Source organism: Thalassophryne amazonica, chromosome 22 (genome assembly GCF_902500255.1).
Source record: "Thalassophryne amazonica chromosome 22, fThaAma1.1, whole genome shotgun sequence".
Taxonomy (NCBI): Eukaryota; Metazoa; Chordata; class Actinopteri; order Batrachoidiformes; family Batrachoididae; genus Thalassophryne; species Thalassophryne amazonica.
Window position 1 is genome coordinate 10,753,273 of NC_047124.1, and position 19,326 is coordinate 10,772,598.

At 40.0% G+C, this 19,326-nt stretch overlaps 1 protein-coding gene and 1 long non-coding RNA gene across 2 annotated transcripts; both read left to right on the top strand.

Moving 5' to 3' along the window:
- The first annotated feature begins 10,869 nt into the window (after positions 1-10,869).
- Positions 10,870-17,225, top strand: LOC117504348. The gene is made up of 3 exons (XM_034163790.1): positions 10,870-10,972; positions 14,122-14,705; positions 16,588-17,225. The coding sequence occupies exons 1-3, from the start codon at positions 10,947-10,949 to the stop codon at positions 16,944-16,946; spliced, it is 969 nt and encodes a 322-aa protein (XP_034019681.1). The 5' UTR covers positions 10,870-10,946; the 3' UTR covers positions 16,947-17,225.
- A 1,472-nt stretch (positions 17,226-18,697) lies between these two features.
- Positions 18,698-19,092, top strand: LOC117504349. Its single transcript, XR_004558773.1, has 2 exons — positions 18,698-18,819; positions 19,038-19,092. It is a non-coding gene; the product is annotated as an uncharacterized LOC117504349 (long non-coding RNA).
- Positions 19,093-19,326: the final 234 nt, after the last annotated feature.

The window sequence follows — 19,326 nt, forward strand, 5'->3', positions numbered from 1 at the left end:
ATGGCCGTGGTCACACCTCACTGAACAAATTGTTCATTACCACTGCTGCAGACGCAGTGAGGCACAGTGAGGCAGCCTGCATGCTGAAAAGGACGTGCACACATTTACCACATGCACAGATATGCAACTAGTAAGATGCTAAATCTGCACAGGAGTAGGCAGTTCTCAAATACCGAGTGTTCGTGCAAGAAGGAGGATAGTGAGGGAAGCCACCAAGACATTCCTGCTGTAGTGCAGCAGATAGGCAAAATGACTGTGCATTTTGTGACTAAAGCATGAAATTTGGTACACATGTTCTAAATGAACTCATCCTTATTTTCAGATGTGGCGGTATCCTGGAGCTGACCTCTCATGACCTACAGGGGTCAATGAAGAATTACACAGGGCTCAAAATTTAAAAATGTTCCAGTCATATTGAAAGGTATAGCATACCATTTGTCTGATCGTAACGATTCCAAAAAGGTATAGTTTAGACTATCCTAGACGAAATGTTGTGGAGTTACGGGGTAAAAACAGCCAAAACTATGACAAAGATCAGTTTCAATTTGTACAGCGGCCAAAAGATAAAGTTGTTCCAATTTTGGAAATAAAGTGGTGCAAATTATTGGTTGAGCTAATAGGATTAATAAATGGAACAGTTTTGTCTGTGTTGAATGTTTGGTCTCCAAAGTAAAGGTCAAACAAGGTTGATGTCCATTGGATTCTATGACATGTGACATATGTTACCCTGTAATATGATACCTAAGCATGACACATGGTGCAAACTGTTCCTTTTTAAAACCCTGTTAACCACTAATTTGCATCACTTCTTTACCAAAAGTGGTGCAAATTTAACTTTTGACCCCCGTACAAACTGAAATTGACCTTTGTCATCGTTTTTACTGTTTTACCCCATAACTCCACAACATTCAGTCATAGATGGTCTAAACTATACCTTTTTGGAATTGATATGATCAGACAAATACTATGATATATCTTTCAATATGATTGTAACATTTTAAATTTTGACCCCTGTGTAATTCTTCATTGACCCCTGTAGGTCATGAGAGGTCAGCTCCAGGATACCTCCGCATCTGAAAATAAGAATGAGTTAATTTAGGATATCTGTACCAAATTTGGTGCTTTAGTCACCAAATGAACAATAGTTATGGAAATTTTAACAAAGCTACACCACTAATAACTCTGAAGGAGTTACAATAGTCTCTTGCTGGGATTGGAGAAACTCTGCTCTGTGCAGCCTTTTCCTGTTCCACCACCAATCACAGCTTTATGGTGGACTGGAGCAGAGAAGAATTTTCATACAAGAAAACAGGACAAATCTCAGCTTAAATCACCCATGTGCCCTCTGGCAAACTAGCTGAAAAAAACAAACAAACAAACTGATGATGCAACTGGCAGATGTTGCCCCATGCATGTTTTCTCCAGTCAAAGCCACAGAAGCATATAACCCATTCAGAGTTGTCATTGATGACTTGGTGGCTTCCCTCACTTAGTCTCCTTCTTGCCCATCGGAGGTGTCCTGTCCAATCAGTCATGACCGTTGTGCAGCCACTTTATCATCCCTCAGATCTGTGATTCTGGGGAGTTTCCACAAATCCAGAAACAATAAACCATCTCCCAGCCCGAAAAAACTCATTTCCTGAATGGATTTGTGATAAAGCCTCCTCCTGTGTTTGGTTCCACAAAAACAGATTTGACCTTGTCTCTCGTTACTATTAGTGCCACCTTTGAGGTGAAAGGCTGCTTTTGGCCGGTGTTATCACTTCTGCTTCCTCTAATTCAAAGAGGTTTGTCATTTTTATACCTTAATTCACTTTATATTGGACATAAGGGTTATGTATCCTTAAGAACTGAGGCTTCTCAGGTTAACATTAAAAACTGCTCAACACGGCAATGTTAATATTAGGATATTTATTAATGATACACAAGTTTAATTACTGCATTAAGGTATTATGATGAATGCATGCAAGTGTGCAAGGATGCACTTTGGTTTTTTTTTTTTAAACTTGCCATCTGCTTAAATGCTAAAGGAGAAACGCATCAGGAGTGATTTCACTCTGTAGTTTAGTATTAATCACTGCAATACTTGGGAACACCTGCCTGAACCTTTAAAATCTTCAAGTGTTGCACATATGAGAACAACAATATAAAGTGGATAAAAATTATATAAATGCTGCCCGATTTTGCCATGCAAAGGTGAAAAAGAAGTCAGCAGGTTACAAGGTTCTGTTATTTCATCTTATTTTTACTCTGTCCATGTCCTTTAAATCCAGACAAAATACATCTGTTTTCTCTAACTAACTTATAATTCCTTGTTGTGCATTATTGTCTATTTTTACACACTGGTCCATATGTATTTGGACAATGAGTGTTTTCACCCCCTGACAACTATTTATCCAATCACATCCGCAGAAGACTATAACTCCTTCAGAGTTGTCACAGGTGCCTTGGTGGCTTCCCTCACGAGTCTCCTTCTTGCACAGTCACTTCAGACAGATTTAGCACACAGTACCTTACAGTGTGTATTTCTTCATAACAGATATAAGTGAAGTCCAAGACATATTCAGTGGCTTGGAAATGTTTGTGTATCCATCACCAAACATGTCTAAATTAAACTGGATGAAAAAGTGATGATTAGTATTAATAATAATACTTATGTTTAGAATTATATTAGTTTGTCCAATTTCTTATGGCCTCTAAAAATGGAAGCATTGTGTACACAATTGGTTGTAATTTCTAAACAATTAATGCAACATTTTTATGCAATTCCTTGAAATAGATTTAAAAGTCCATGCTGCAGTCACATCTTGATAGTTTTATTTTCACTCTTGTGACAGTGCACAGAAGCAAAAAGACATAATTTGCGTTAATGTCCAAATACTTATGGTTCTGTCTGTATCTATTAAAGGAAAAATTCTGGAATTCACAAAGCAATTAAATAGCAAGTGTCATCAAACTTGGGCTAGATGTGTAAAAAATTTAAATACAGGTCAACTTTGCATCCCAAAGGTGAAAAAGAAGTCAACAGGTCACAAGAGGCTTTTTCTTTCTCATGTTTTCCTGCGCGAGTTGTTTAATCCAGACTTTAAATACATCTGCTTTCTCCAAGATATAATTAGTTGTTGTGCGTTATTGTCTATTGCTGCATAACGTTAATTATTTCCCGACGATGTCCTGTTGATAACTTCCACTTTCAGATAACCTCCCGTGCATTTTAGCACATGTTCCTGTTTTACCAGTCTGTTAAAGGAAGCTTTTGCGGTTCTTAAGATCCTCTTGACGTCTTTTGGACATCGTGAGGCGGATTAAAATCCCCAAGAGAATGTTGAGAATTTTGCGTGTTGAACTTGACGCTGATGTCCTCTCCCGCCACAGTCCACTGGCTCCAGGACACGGAAGGTGCCAGACAATGGCAGCGCGCAAAACAATAGACTGTATCAATAGTTCTGCAGGGACCCTGCCTTCAGTGGCTTTTTATAGTGATGCCAAGGTCAAGACATCCAAAGGCTGAACTGTACAGATGTCCTCTTCTTCTTACAGCACCAATTAAAAAGCAATTTTACAGTTTTTGTAGAAGCCAAATGCAACAAAAGCTATTGATTTATTTCATGTATTAATAACAGATCTGTGAATAACATTATTACAAACAAATGTCTTTTTTTTTTTAATTCACTGCTCAGATCTGCATGTTTTACACATTTGCATTTGTACACATCAAATGTTTTCATCATAGATCTTTTTTGTGCCTAACTCTGAACTCCAGCTGAACTATTTGTCCAAAAGATCAACTTTGATGTCATTTGGAACTTTTTGGGGGGGGTGGACCCGTGTTCAAGGCCACAAGGGAATTTGATTTGTCCTGAAATAACCCGCCTCCTCATTGGCTTACATCCTTAAAAATCAAAAAACAAACAAAAAAAGCCTAACATCAGTCATTTTGAATTAAAGCCAATTTCAGGTTATCTTGTGTTTGGTCTCATCCAGTCCCACATACTTCTGACAGGTTTGTTTGACTGTTTCAGAAAAACAAACAGATTTCAGTGATAAGTGAAGGAGGAGAGGTCAAATAAGGACGGGTGTCATTCCAAAGGCGACTTTATTATTATTATTATTATTATCGAAGTGACTCCGTAGCCGATAAACCATTATAATAATATGAATATAAATAAATATATGTATGTATACATACAGGGGTGCACATAACTGGTGCTTGTGCGCTAAACATCATTGATGCACAGCAGAGGGAAACACTTTTCCTACAATCTGTCATTGCTTTCCTCTTATGATGTCCTTCCCTCATGTTTTCTGCTACGCATAATTTAATTTTAGCATGCACAAGCACCATGAGTACCAGTTATGTGCACCCCTGTCTGTGTAGATATAAATATATATCTTCATCTGGCAGTGAAAGCCATCTCTCTGAGATCTCGTGAGAGTTTGCGGGATTTGAAACCTCAGTAGGGTGATTTGATTGCCGGCTGCAGAGAGTGTTGCTTTCCGTAGCCATTAAACGACTAAAAGTCTCGGCTTATTACTCTTTCTCCAGAGGCACAGGACCTCTGGAGCTGTCGATTTGTTTGGTGTATAAACTCACTGGCCACTTTATTAGGTACACCTTGCTATTACTGGGTTGGTCCCCCTTTTGCCTTCAGAACTGCCTTAATTCTTCATGGGAGTAGATTCAACAAGGTGATGGAAACATTTTCTCAGAGATGTTGGTCCATATTGACATGACGGCATTCAACCAGTTCTCCTCTAACATCAACAATACATTTTCATCCACACAACTGCAGCTCCCTGAATATCTTCGGATCGTTCTCTGTAAACCCTACAGATGGTTGTGCCTGAAACTTCCAGCAGATCAGCAGATTCTGGAATACTCGGACCAGCCCGTCTAGCACCAACAACCATATTCAAAGTCACTTAAATCCTCTTTTCTCCCCATTCTGATGCTTAGTTTCAACTTCAGCATGTCATCTTCACCACGTCTAGATGCCTAAATGCATTGAGTTGCTGCCATGTAATTGGCTGATTAGTTATTTGTGTTAACAAGCAATTGAACAGCTGTACCTAATAAAGTGGCCGGTGAGTGTAATTCGTACAGATTACCTGTAGACAGGTACGTTGTTTATGAGGGCTGCAACAGACGAATATTTTCATCATTGATTAATTGAGGAAAATTAACGACCGATTAATCGACATTTGTTTTGACCATAAAATGTCACAAAATAATGAAAAACCAGGACGAAACCTTCAGATTTCACACCTGCATGTCTGTCTGAGTGACCTTGTGCTGATATATATGAATATATGGCAGAAATCTTGCTAAGCTCAGTTAGGTGTGTGCACGTGTCCTTGTGCCTGTGCACTCAGACTGCTTTTGTTGCACATTTCGTACAGCTGATTCGGGCTGTCAGATGGAGAACACATATGACCTTGGTGTTCGTGCTCCATTTTTGAGTATTGCGACAAACAGCAAGGTGACTCTGTGCTTGTGATCAGCTTCATTACATTCAGTTGTCACATACGTTTGGGGATTTGGGGGGGCGGGAAATACTTCATGTGCAGAATCTGCTTTGTGCACAACCTGAACACGTTAAAGAAAAAAAAAATCTTATTAGGATTCTTACATTTATTTCTGACTACTTAAAGCAACAGTATGCAGGATTTAGTGACATGTAGTGGTGAGGTTACAGATTGCATTATGCATTACTGGCCATGTTTTTGCTCCTTTGGTGATGGGAGGTTTGTGCTCCCTTGCCTTCTCTTGCGATGAACAATATGTATGATCGCCCACTTCACTCAAAAAAAAAAAAAAAAAAGCAAAAGAAGGTGTAAATATGTCCCTTTTGGGTTACTGTATCAACATGGTGGTGCATCATGGCGGCTTCCATGGGGAGGGAGGCCATGTAGATAAGGGCTCATTCTAAGCTCATGACAACACATCAATTCCTCACTAATGATACATGAACGAACAGATGCTAATGGATGCTATATCCCATTTCTGCTAATAAACGCATCTAAATCCTGCACACTGTAGCTTTAAATGCATTTCTCCTCAAATGACCTCAGTCATAATCCTCTGTGACTGTGCACGTACAAACTTGCAAGATTTTAGCAAAAGGTTGCCCTGAAATGATTAGTTTTACATGGCTGTGACCTATGTCACACAAATAAATATATTGGATGAATTATAACCAAAACCAAAGCAGCACAGGTTGAGGGCGAGTTTCCATCTTTAATCATTGAGAGTATGTTTAATGAATCAGACCGCAGCTCCTGCTGGGGATTTAACGTGGTTTCCATCCAAAGAATGGAAGATTGATGGGATGCTGAAAGCTTGTCCGTTAGATGACACGTGTCACGCACTCGCAACAAAAGCCTCTGAGCACATTATGAACGCAAATCACGGCCCTCACACGGAGACGGCAGGACAAAAGGCGCTGAAACAATGTCCCAGAATATGGAGATGAAGAAGAGGAAGACGGGAGGGATTGTGATGAACTTTAATGAGCCCTCTCCTTTCATTCCTGTGGAAAAATGTGCCTCAGTGCACCTCTCTCGTAAGAACTGGACCGTCTGTACATGGTGTCCAAGATGAACAAACAGCATGTTGACATCAACATCACAAATATTTCACAAACACAAAACTCTGTCTGTTAGTACGAGGCTATGCTATGCTAGGCTATACTATGCTATGCTATAAGCAACAATGGCCTTACTCGCCACCAGGATCCTGCAATTAGCAGCTCCTAGGCCTGTCTATATTTATTTTTTGTTGTAGTCAGTGTGCATGTTAGAAGATGCCAACATGGCCCAAAATAGGAGGTTCACTAGTTCCCACTTGTGTCTATAAAAATGCAAAATTTCAGATTGCAGGGAATACTATTCTATACCATACTGTACTACACTGTAAATATACTATAACAGTGCAATACTATAACCATTTTATACTAAAACAATACAATATTGCTGCATTACAACACTAAGTTAGCGGTTAGCTTTAACGTCCGCTAAATTTTTTATCGGTTTAGAGTTAAAAACGTTAACTTTTCAGTTAGCAGATTAGCGGTTATCGAAGCTAGCCCCTATCTGTACATGGTGTCAAAGGTGAACAAACAGCATGTTGACGTCAACGTCACAAATATTTCACAAACACAAATCTCTGTCTGTTAGTGCTATGCTATGATAGGCTAGGCTATGCTATACACAACAATGGCATTTCTGGCCACCAGGATCCTGCAATTAGCAGCTCCTCGGCCTGTCTATTTTTTTGTCGTAGTCAATGCACGTTAGAAGATGCCAACATGGCCCAAAATAGGAGGTTCACTGGTTCCCACTTGTGTTGGGAATACTATGCTATACCATACTGTACTACACTAGAAATACGCTATAACAGTGCAATACTATAACTGTTTTATACTATAACAATACAATATTGTTGCATTACTATACTAAGTTAGCAGTTAGCTATAACTTCCGCAGAATTTTTTATCGGTTTAGCGTTATAAAAGTTAACTTTTCAGTTTGCGGATTAGCGGTTATTGAAGCTAGCTTTTCGGTTAGCTGTGCCCACCACTGCTCTACAGTATTATACCTGTGTACTATGCTACTGTATACTATACTGTACAGTGCTATCACCATATTATAACTATACTATAGCATACAATACAATACTATGCTGCACTATAATACAACAATACCGTGCTATGCTACGCACACAATAGTATACTATAACAATACTATGCTCTACTGTACTAGGAGGCCGGGTTTCTGAAATCTTGTGCATGCAGTACTTTAACACCGTACAAATGATACCTTGGACATGTTCAGGTGCTTATCACATCTGTTTTTGGACACCAGGGGGCAGAGTATCTGAAACCTTGTGTGTGCGAGAGCTCAACAAGGTCAAGATTTTCGGCTGAAATGGTTGTAAATTAGACCTTGCTAAGATATCGCACAAGTTGTTGGGTTCATCGATGCGATTAGGGCCGGCACAGCCATTGTTTTAATTTTTGCCAACCATTCCTGCGCGTGCGCTGTCATTATTTCCAGTTTTCTCACTTGAAAAAGGCAGATACCATCATTTTGAACCAGCTCCCAATTCAGATCAGGGAGACAGACACCCTCTCTACTTTTAAGATTAGGCTTAAAACTTTCCTTTTTGCTAAAGCTTATAGTTAGGGCTGGATCGGGTGACCCTGAACCATCCCTTAGTTATGCTGCTATAGACGTAGACTGCTGGGGGGTTCCCATGATGCACTGTTTCTTTCTCTTTTTGCTCTGTATGCACCACTCTGCATTTAATCATTAGTGATCGATCTCTGCTCCCCTCCACAGCATGTCTTTTTCCTGGTTCTCTCCCTCAGCCCCAACCAGTCCCAGCAGAAGACTGCCCCTCCCTGAGCCTGGTTCTGCTGGAGGTTTCTTCCTGTTAAAAGGGAGTTTTTCCTTCCCACTATAGCCAAGTGCTTGCTCACAGGGGGTCGTTTTGACCGTTGTGGTTTTACATAATTATTGTATGGCCTTGCCTTACAATATAAAGCGCCTTGGGGCAACTGTTTGTTGTGATTTGGCGCTATATAAAAAAAAAATTGATTGATTGATTGATTTTTATAGACATTGAGAAAAATTGTGAGTGAAGCGAAGATGTGAGTCGTCCAGATTTTCAACGTTTGAATGTGTGTAGTTGAAGCAACGCGTGATGTCAGCAGAGAACGAGGCAGAGGCGAGTGAGAGGAAAAAAAAATACAGACGAAACGGGAAGCAGCATTGGAATCTCCACACCCAAATGTGGGTGGATCCGTCGCGGCCAGAAAACAGAGAGGCCGCGTTCCCCCTTGTCCCATCCGTTTGGTCGTTCTCTCTTTGCTGGGACAATAGAAACCTTGCAGAGACAATGCGAAGAGGAAAGGCTGGCCTCTGTGTGGCACCAGCGAGGGGGAGACCGGGGTGAGAGAGGGTCAGGGGAGAGTGATGGAGGCTTTATTTTCAAGGGAGGGAAGGTTGGACGGGAATGTATGGAAAAGCAGCGGGTGATCGAGCCGGGGGGAGAGGGGTTGGGGCTGTTTTATAGGGTAACAGCCACTGTCCACTTTCAGCCCTTCTCAAAAAGAGAAGCACCATAAAAACACAGAAATGACGCCGGAAAGTGTGAGGGAATGTGTGTCGCCGAGAGAAGGCCCTGCAGAAAATAGCAAAAAGAGAGAGAGAGGTTGCGATGACCCAAAACCGCCTGTGCCGCCTGAGTGGAAACAACTGATCACAGCTGTGGCAGACATGTTTTTCCCCAGTTGCACAGAGAAGCTTGGCAACTTTTTTTTTTTTTTTTTAAAGGGGGAATCAACTAGATGTCACTCTTGTAATATTTGAAACATTTTGAAAATATAATTTTGAAGCATTTGAGTCTTTGATTCATGCTGAAGAAGTTGTTTCTATTAGACTGGGAAGATGAATCTGAAACTGTTTCATTTTTCTGTTTTGAGCATTTGAAACTTTTTTCTAAATGGTTTCATTTAGAGGATTCAGTATTTGGAAACAATAACTTTGTAAACCAGTTGGTTCATTTTGCTTTTAAAAACACTGAATTATTTATGAAGCACTTGTTTTATTTACTGTTCCCAGTATTAATAACTTTGTAAACCAATTGTTTGTGTTTTGTATATCATAAATACTAAATTATTTCTGAAGCATGTGTTTCTTTTTGTGTTGAGATTTCAAATGATTGTTTGTTTTGTGCATTTTCAAACAGTAACTTTGTAAACTGTTTCATTTATCTTTTTGTGCTTTTGAAAACACTGAATTATTTCTGAAGCCCTTGTTTCATTTTAGTGTTCCCAGTGTTTAGAAACAATAACTGTAAACCAATTGTTTTAGTGTTTTGTGCATCATAAACACTGAATTTTTTGAAGCACATGGTTCATTTTGTCTTGACATTTCAAAGGAGTGACTTGGTAAATAAAACAATTGTTTTATTTAGTGTTTTGGGCATTTTTGAAACAATAACTTTGTAGGTCAGGTGTTTCATTTCATGCTTTGAATGTAACAAATGACAAAAAAAGAAAGCACTGTCATTTGTGAGCAATTCAGAAGTTGCTCCCTTTCAGAAGTAAGATTCCTCGGGTATTTCTAGCATTTTAATTAGAAATTTTCCTGAAGGATTTAAAAAATGACTCACTTTATGAAGCAGTTTTATTGTGTGTTTCCCCATTATTTTCAAATACTGAAGCCTTTCCTGAAACAATTGTTTAAAAACTTTGAAACTTCTCATTAAAAAAAGGAAAGAAAACAGAAGGCCAAATGGTTATTTTAGGCCGATTTGACAACCTGTGGGCTTAAAGAGTTTGTGTGTCAAAATGGCACCCATCATTCTCACGTGACTGCATTTGGACCAGTTATAGTCCAAACAGATTAAACCGAGTTAGAGTTGAAGACGCTGAGCCGCGTATCTCTGTCACCGTCTGGTGGCACAACAGTGTATTGCAGTTAAGTGCTTTTAAGGTCACAGTAAAGAAGACGGGGTGACATTTGAAGGAGGAGTTGACATTACACCAGCAGCAAGCAACGTAAAGCACTCAGCAAGAGCAAAACAACATAAATAAACAAATGAGTAAATAAATAGGGATGCTAAAACTTTCCTGTTTGGATAAAGCTTGAGGTCAGTGCGATATTTTTAAATGGGCAAACACATCAGCTTACCTTTGACCGTGGTCTGGTTTGAAATGACAAAAGTCAGTGTGACATTGGTAAATATGTAACAGCATCTTGTTGTTTTATTGTTTAAACGGATTTTCCGGGTGCTGGCATTCACGCCGAAAGCGGAAGTGCAGCTTGAGCTTCTTTCGTCTAGCTTTACTTTTCCTGCCGCGTCTTCCGTCCGATGTTCTGCCTTATCCCCCCGGTGACATTACAACCCGCTCGGAGATAACGTATTTCACGTTTGAGAGATGGGAAACCTGCCGTTCTTGACAAGGTAAAAAAAAAAAAAACCAAACAAACAAAAAAACTACTACTAATAATACAATAAGATAAAAATCGGCATTTCGTGTTTGTGTGTGACGTGTCGTGGAGGCTGGTGATGCGTCTGAGAAGCTTTACTGAGCTCGTTCCTCGTCATCACTTACCCCGGCAATATATTTTTTATTGTTTTTTATTTTAAATTCTTATTGTAAAAAAATTCTCTGCATTTCCTTGCTTTTACGCGCCTGCATTATACTCCAATCCGAATGGTGGCGCCATAAAACATTGCGAAGATGTTTTATTTATTTTATCAAGAACGTTTTCATGATATTTTTTGCGTAAATGACACGGGCAGTGAATCCATCGTGTGAAAACGATAATCTGTGCTTGTACCGGCTGCTATAATAGTGATTACTGGATACATTTATGGAAAGAAGGCGTTTATGAGCATCTTTTGTTTTATCTCTTTGAGGGGGCGTGGCTGCAGGTGCAGCTCTGCGTCATTAAAATAAAATGTAAATCATCATAGCCTAACTTTCATGGATATTACTTTTGGATACTTATGGATTTTACTTTTTGTTATTAATATTATGATAAATGGACTGCATTTATTTAGCAGAAGCTCAAAGCGCTTTACATTGACGCCTCACATTCACCCATTCACACATCAGCCTCGGGATGTTGCCATGCAAGGTGCCCAACTGCACACTAGGAGCAACTGGGGGTTGAAGGACCAAACTTTAAGGGTTTCCATTTTGGGGCAAAATTTTAACATAGCGACATCAGAGTTTGATTAAATGTGATGTAACTGACTGCAGTTTAAATGCAGGGGAAAAGGCACTATTTGCTGACAATTAACACAGATTTTGTTTGTATTTGATTGTTTAAATTATAATGAGAAAGTGTCTAAATCTTTGACTCGTACTATATTTAATTATGGCATCAATTCTCAAAGTTGTATTAAATTTTTTTTTTCAGGTTTATAAGGTTTTTTTTTTTATCACGCCAATGTTTTTATGGGTGTCCTTGTGTGGATGGTCAAATCAAATAAATTTTCTTTATATAGTGCCAAATCACAACAACAGTTGCCCCAAGGCGCTTTATATTGCAAGGCAAAAGCCTTACAGTAATTACAGAAAAACCCCAACGGTCAAAACGACCCCCTGTGAGCAAGCACTTGGCGACAGTGGGAAGGAAAAACTCCCTTTTAACAGGATGAAACCTCCAGCAGAACCAGGCTCAGGGAGGGGCAGTCTTCTGCTGGGACTGGTTGGGGCTGAGGGGAGAGAACCAGGAAAAAGACATGCTGTGGAAGAGAGCAGAGATCAATTACTAATGATTAAATGCAGAGTGGTGCATACAGAGCAAAAAGAGAAAGAAACACTCGGTGCATCATGGGAACCCCCCAGCAGTCTAAGTCTATAGCAGCATAACTAAGGGATGGTTCAGGGTCACCTGATCCAGCCCTAACTATAAGCTTTAGCAAAAAGGAAAGTTTTAAGCCTAATCTTAAAAGTAGAGATGGTGTCTGTCTCCCTGATCTGAATTGGGAGCTGGTTCCACAGGAGAGGAGCCTGAAAGCTGAAGGCTCTGCCTCCCATTCTACTCTTACAAACCCTAGGAACTACAAGTAAGCCTGCAGTCTGAGAGCGAAGCGCTCTATTGGGGTGATATGGTACTATGAGGTCCCTAAGATAAGATGGGACCTGATTATTCAAAACCTTATAAGTAAGAAGAAGAATTTTAAATTCTATTCTAGAATTAACAGGAAGCCAATGAAGAGAAGCCAATATGGGTGAGATATGCTCTATCCTTCTAGTCCCTGTCAGTACTCTAGCTGCAGCATTTTGAATTAACTGAAGGCTTTTCAGGGAACTTTTAGGACAACCTGATAATAATGAATTACAATAGTCCAGCCTAGAGGAAATAAATGCATGAATTAGTTTTTCAGCATCACTCTGAGACAAGACCTTTCTAATTTTAGAGATATTGCGCAAATGTAAAAAAGCAGTCCTACATATTTGCTTAATATGCGCATTGAATGACATATCCTGATCAAAAATGACTCCAAGAGTTCTCACAGTATTACTAGAGGTCAGGGTAATGCCATCCAGAGTAAGGATCTGGTTAGACACCATGTTTCTAAGATTTGTGGGGCCAAGTACAATAACTTCAGTTTTATCTGAATTTAAAAGCAGGAAATTAGAGGTCATCCATGTCTTTATGTCTGTAAGACAATCCTGCAGTTTCACTAATTGGTGTGTGTCCTCTGGCTTCATGGATAGATAAAGCTGGGTATCATCTGCGTAACAATGAAAATTTAAGCAATGCTTTCTAATAATACTGACTAAGGGAAGCATGTATAAAGTGAATAAAATTGGTCCTAGCACAGAACCTTATGGAACTCCATAATTAACCTTAGTCTGTGAAGAAGACTCCTCATTTACATGAACAAATTGTAATCTATTAGATAAATATGATTCAAACCACTGCAGCGCAGTGCCTTTAATACCTATGACATGCTCTAATCTCTAATAAAATTTTATGGTCAGCAGTATCAAAAGCAGCACTGAGGTCTAACAGGACAAGCACAGAGATGAGTCCACTGTCTGAGGCCATAAGAAGATCATTTGTAACCTTCACTAATGCTGTTTCTGTTCAAGTGGCTAAGTGTGCTTGTTTCCATTACAGAATGTTCCCAGTTCAAGGCCACATTTGCCAATTTTCCATGCAATGAAGAGTTTGCATTGTAAAACTTGTGCCAAAGTACTGGGTACATCCAGCTCAGATCTGCTGTGGTGACCCTGAATGAAAAGCAAAGGAGAAGCTGAAGGGACGTACTTGTTGGCTTCCCTCACTTCTCTTCTTCATGGCATTTAGAAAAGACTCAAGAAGTCATTGTGTCAGAGAACTTGACCTCTTTTCATATGAATAACAACCTAATTACTTTGTAACATTGATTTAAAGTTTATTCTCCAAAGAACGCAAATGGAAGATAATAATCGTGATTTCAACACAACACAATTTTCTTGTGAAAAATCATTAGTTCACCCAAAAACCTTCAACTTTAAAGGTCACTGGGATAATTTCTGTCTAAATGTCCACTCCTTTTCTAACATTTTAATTAGTTTGCACACGCCATGTTTTCATTTGTCTTGTCAGGTCTGATGCAGTCGTGTCTGAAAAAACTAATGGCTTCAAGGTCAGGAGCATCAGGAGGGGCATCACGTATTACTGTGCTCCCCTCGCCGCACCAGGAGCACTCTATCCAGCCAGTGACAGGACAACTCCGTGCTCCCCTCCTCCGGACTCCTGTCTTTGTGACGCCTCCTCTCGAGACACTTCCTCCACTCATTTGCTCTCTGATCCACGTTCGTCCTCGTCTCCTCGCCCGCTCCTCCTCTTCTTCGCCTGGCTTGGAGCCCAGCCGGGGGCGGTTGCAAAGTACTGGGACCTGTACCTGGATCGTGGCATGGATGTCCTCCTGGTTCAGAGCAGCGTCATGGACTTCCTGTGGCCTCGATGGGGGCTGGAATATGGCGCTGAGATCTTGAAGGTCCTGGAGAAGCCAGAGTTCTCAGGGCGGCCCGTGCTGGTTCACGCCACCTCCATCGGCGGCTACACCTTCTCCCAGCTCCTCATCCACATTTCTCAGGGACAAACAAAATCTGCCGCTCTAGCGCAGAGGGTGACGGGGACCATCTTTGACAGCTTGGTGGCTGGCACTCTGGAGCACATGGCAGCAGGTGACTGAAAATGATCGGACCCGGTTACCCTGCGGCTCGTGCTACGTGTGTGTTGAGTGTGTGTCATTTCTTTAAATAATACATCAGGCAGCTCTGATCTGCCACGATTCTTTGTGTCTCCTTTTCAAATTTGGTAGTTCTAATGGGTACAACTATTGCATATTTTTCATTACCTTAGCTACTCATAGTTTGTGATATTAAGGGTGATTTCACACCTGATTACCGGTCAGCTGATAATCGGTGCAGATAATTGGCCACGCTGATAATCGGTTGACCCCCCCACACCGTAATCAGCCAGGCCGACACACACACGTGTGTGTGTGTATGTGATTGACCGATTATCGGTGCCAGTAATCTTCCAGGCCAATAATCAGCTGACCCAGGCTGATAATAAGGGCATCACAACCTTTTATTGTGGCCAGTCTAAGGCACACTTGTGCAATAATCATGCTGTCTAATCGGCATCTTGATATGCCACACCTGTGAGGTGTGGATTATATTGGCAAAGGAGAAGCGCTCACTAACACAGATTTAGACAGATTTGTGAACAGTATTTGAGAGAAATCTGTCTTTTGTGTATATAGAAAATGTTAGAGATCTTTGCGTTCAACTCATGAAAAATGGGGGCAAAAACAAGTGTTGCATTTATATTTTTGTTCAGTGCGCACATATATATATATATATATATATATATATATTAGGGTGGTCCATAAAAATGGTCAAAATCATGTACAATTTCATAAAACTCTAATACTTTTTACTGGTAGCACACAGCCCTTAAAGATTTTGCTCGCAATAACTTTGTCATATAGTATGGTCATTTCCAGATATTTCCAAATTATTTCTGTCAGTTTAATATTGATATGTCAGGACAGAAATTATGGCAATACATTGGAAAATCAAATCTTTTCATATCCCATAAAATAGTTAACACTAAAACATGAATTGTGAGATGCAGTTCTTCTCGTACATGTATCATGCTCCTACAATACCTACATACTGGGGTAGCGAAGATTTTGTAACAATCAAACATTGCATTTTCATTTTATTGATGAAATACTGTTTCATTATTGATAAATTTAAATAAGTGTATGCTTTATATATTTCCACATATATTTTGATCTAGCTCCAAACAATAATATTCTTTATGCCTTGCAGTACTTAATATTCAAAAATGTATGAATCAGCACAAGAACCAATTATACAGCTGTGTAACATAAGAGAACATCCTTTACATGATAATGATATTTAAGTTGCTTGCATCATGACCAAGACTTGCTGCCGTTTCAGTTAGAATATAGGTGGCACTTCTGTCTGTTGTTTTGGTCCTATCCAATGCTGCTGCAAGTCCTGGTGTTACAACAGCTTTAATTTTACTGGCTTTTTGTGGCACTGGCATAACAAATTCTTCATCTGGACTTTCTGTGTTCTCTGTTTATTGTGGGCAGTGTAAGGCACACCTGTGCACTAATCATGGTGTCTAATCAGCATCTTGATATGGCACACCTGTGAGGTGGGATGGATTATCTCAGCAAAGGAGAAGTGCTCACTATCACAGATTTAGACTGGTTTGTGAACAATATTTGAGGGAAATGGTGATATTGTGTATGTGGAAAAAGTTTAAGATCTTTGAGTTCATCTCATACAAAATGGGAGCAAAACCAAAAGTGTTGCGTTTATATTTTTGTTGAGTATATATATACGTATACGTATATATATGTATGTTAGGAGTCAATCAATTATCAGCACCGATAATCGGCGCAGATAATTGGGCTGCCAATAATCAGTTGACCCTACGCCGATAATCAGCCAGGTCGATATATATGGGGTCGAATTCTGACTGCTTGAGTTTATTTGTAAACTCTTTTTCTCGTTTGTTCAGGTCTCGGAAAGACGCTGGCGCCACGTTTGGAGGGCTTCATTAAAAATGCGGTCACCCTTTACTTCTGGCTCTTCAGAAGCTGCACCGTGGATTTCTACAACAGGGGTGTGGAGGTTTTCCACAACAACCCCATCACCTCGCCGGCTCTCCTCTTCTACTCCGAAAACGACGCCATGTGCGACTTGGCCGTCTTGGAAAATGTTATTGCCTCCTGGAAGGAAAGAGGCGTGACCGTGAAGAGCAGGAAGTGGAAGAAGTCAGTACATGCTGCTCACATGCGATGTCACCCAGAAGAATATCTTTCGACACTGAACGAATTCTTGAACTCGTTGCCTCAAAGCAGAAATGTCATATACTGAAGCACGAGAAAAACCCCCAAAACAAAACAAGTTTAGAAACTACATTTTTGGATCTCTACAAAGCACCCTTTTGTCAAGTGAGAGAATTTTTTTCTTTTTCGCATTATAAAGGAATTTCTCAGTTTCTGACTTCAACATATGGATTGTAATTAAGGTCCGGTGTTATTTCTTATGCATGAAAAAGTCAAGCCATTGGAACTCACGGTTACTGACCAGATTTGCACTTTAGTTGCTTTCTGCATAACGTGTCATTAAATTAAATGTGCTGTGTTTTAAACATTTTGGCTCATCTCTTTTAGTTTATTTTTTTACAGTACATGGCAGATGTGGTGGCTAATTAAAAACACAACCAGCCACACGTCTTGGTCAAGATTGGGATCCATTATGTGATCCAGGATCCTGTCTTGTCCAGCCATCACTTGCCCGTCTATTGTGAGCAGGACTCCTGGAAAAACAGAATGTATGATTATTTCTAGTGGCTGACCGATAAGGATTTTTTTTTGGGGGGGGGGGGGGGGGGGGGGGGGGGTGATGCAGATATTAGGAACAAAAACACTTTACAACAACGATATATCTGCTGATATTTACATTAAAAATGACAGTTTCTAATAATCAAACCCTTATGTCAAATCGCAGTTTAAACATTAACTTTATTATGAATAACTAAATATATCAACCAACCAACCAGTGTATGTCTTGCTGCTGTCTGTTTTAGCCCCGCCTAGCCATCGTCGTTGTAAAACGCCCACTCTGATTGAAAAATCAATGTCAGCTGAAAGCTTTGGGTTTGTCCCTTGTAGCTAATGTGACCAAGGGTTGATGGGGTCACAGCTATGCTTGACAGCATTATAAACCACGCCACTGGAGTGCCATCTCCTGGACAATTTATGTAATGACACCATTTCCAACAGTTTTTCTGCATTGCTTATTCTTAAAAATTAAAGTTTCTATGTTGGTTAAAAATAACAGATACCAATATGTTCCTGAAAGGCCCATATCAACTGATATTATTGGTAAGTCAAATCCACTCAGTCGTTATTCTAGATCTAACCTCCAACAGCTTGTGTCTTTGTGTCTCCCACAAATCATCTGTCATCAGCTGAGGAGCTTAAGGGTCATCAGGTTGTCCTGTGGCCTGTAGGAAAGCTTGATGAAGCTGCAAAGTTTGTTCTGTACGATTAAATTTATTTTTAAAGAAGTTGAGACTCACGACATTTGTTGTCATTTGCTGCAACATGGACAACCAGAATCGGTGTCATCGGATCCCTGTCCACTGGGAATCTGCTCTCTCCCACAGTGACATCTGCTTTTGAAGCTGCAGCCTGTGGTTCTGTAGCACCAGTGTTCTTTGACGGAGAAACTGGCCCCGGCCGCTGCATACCTTCAACTCGGCCAACACAGTGTTTTATTATCATGTGACCTATAAACAGCTCTAAAACAAACACAAATAAACAATGTGATCTGTTTTTAGTCTTGATCAAATTTATACCTGACGTTTTGTCTCCAGTGCCCGTGGTCACATTGTGCTGGGGCCTAGAACAGCGCCCCCTCTGGGGCATGATATACAACCCTAAATTGCTCCTGTCCATTTAGGAAATATACCGCCATCTTGTGGCAGTAATTGTGAATTGCAAAAGCGCAAGATGTTTCAAAATGTTACGTTGCCACATTTATTTTCAGAAATAACCACAAACGCAATTTAGCTGCTTTATTGCTGTTTTTATTTAGCACGTTGAATTCGTTATATTAACATATAACACTATAAAGTGTATAAAATAATCCAAACGAAAGGATTAGAAAGAGGCTAATAATGCAAAACGTTTAGCGAAATTCCCGTAATTCCATATAAAAAAATTACTGTAATATTATTGAGGTGGCCAAGTGGTTAATGCGCTTGGTTTCAGTTCAGAAGGTTCTGGGTTCAAATCCCACCCCTGCCACATTTCTCCATGTAATGTGGAGTTATGTCAGGAAGGGCATTCGGCGTAAAACTTGTGCCAATTCAAACATGCAGATCCACCTTGGATTTGCTGTGGCGACCCCGAGTGCAAACAAGGGAGCAGCCGAAGGGACTTACTTTTTATTATTGAGAGATTTTAAAGGCAAGTGTGTGTGCGAGAAAAATGCTAACTAGCATTCCCTCCCACTGGTTAGCACGTTTAGAGCTACATTATAAAACTGTCTCACTTCGGTGTTAAAATGTGTGCGGTTGGGAATACTACCAGCAACAATAAAAGTGTTATAGATTTGTCAGGAATATTCAAAACAGGTTAGTAAAAACTAAATGCTTAGTCAGCTGCAATACCAGAGTAGAACAGTGGGAGGCAGTAGTACGTTCAGGTATCTCACCTGCTGGAAATTCAAAAGAAGAAACTTGGAA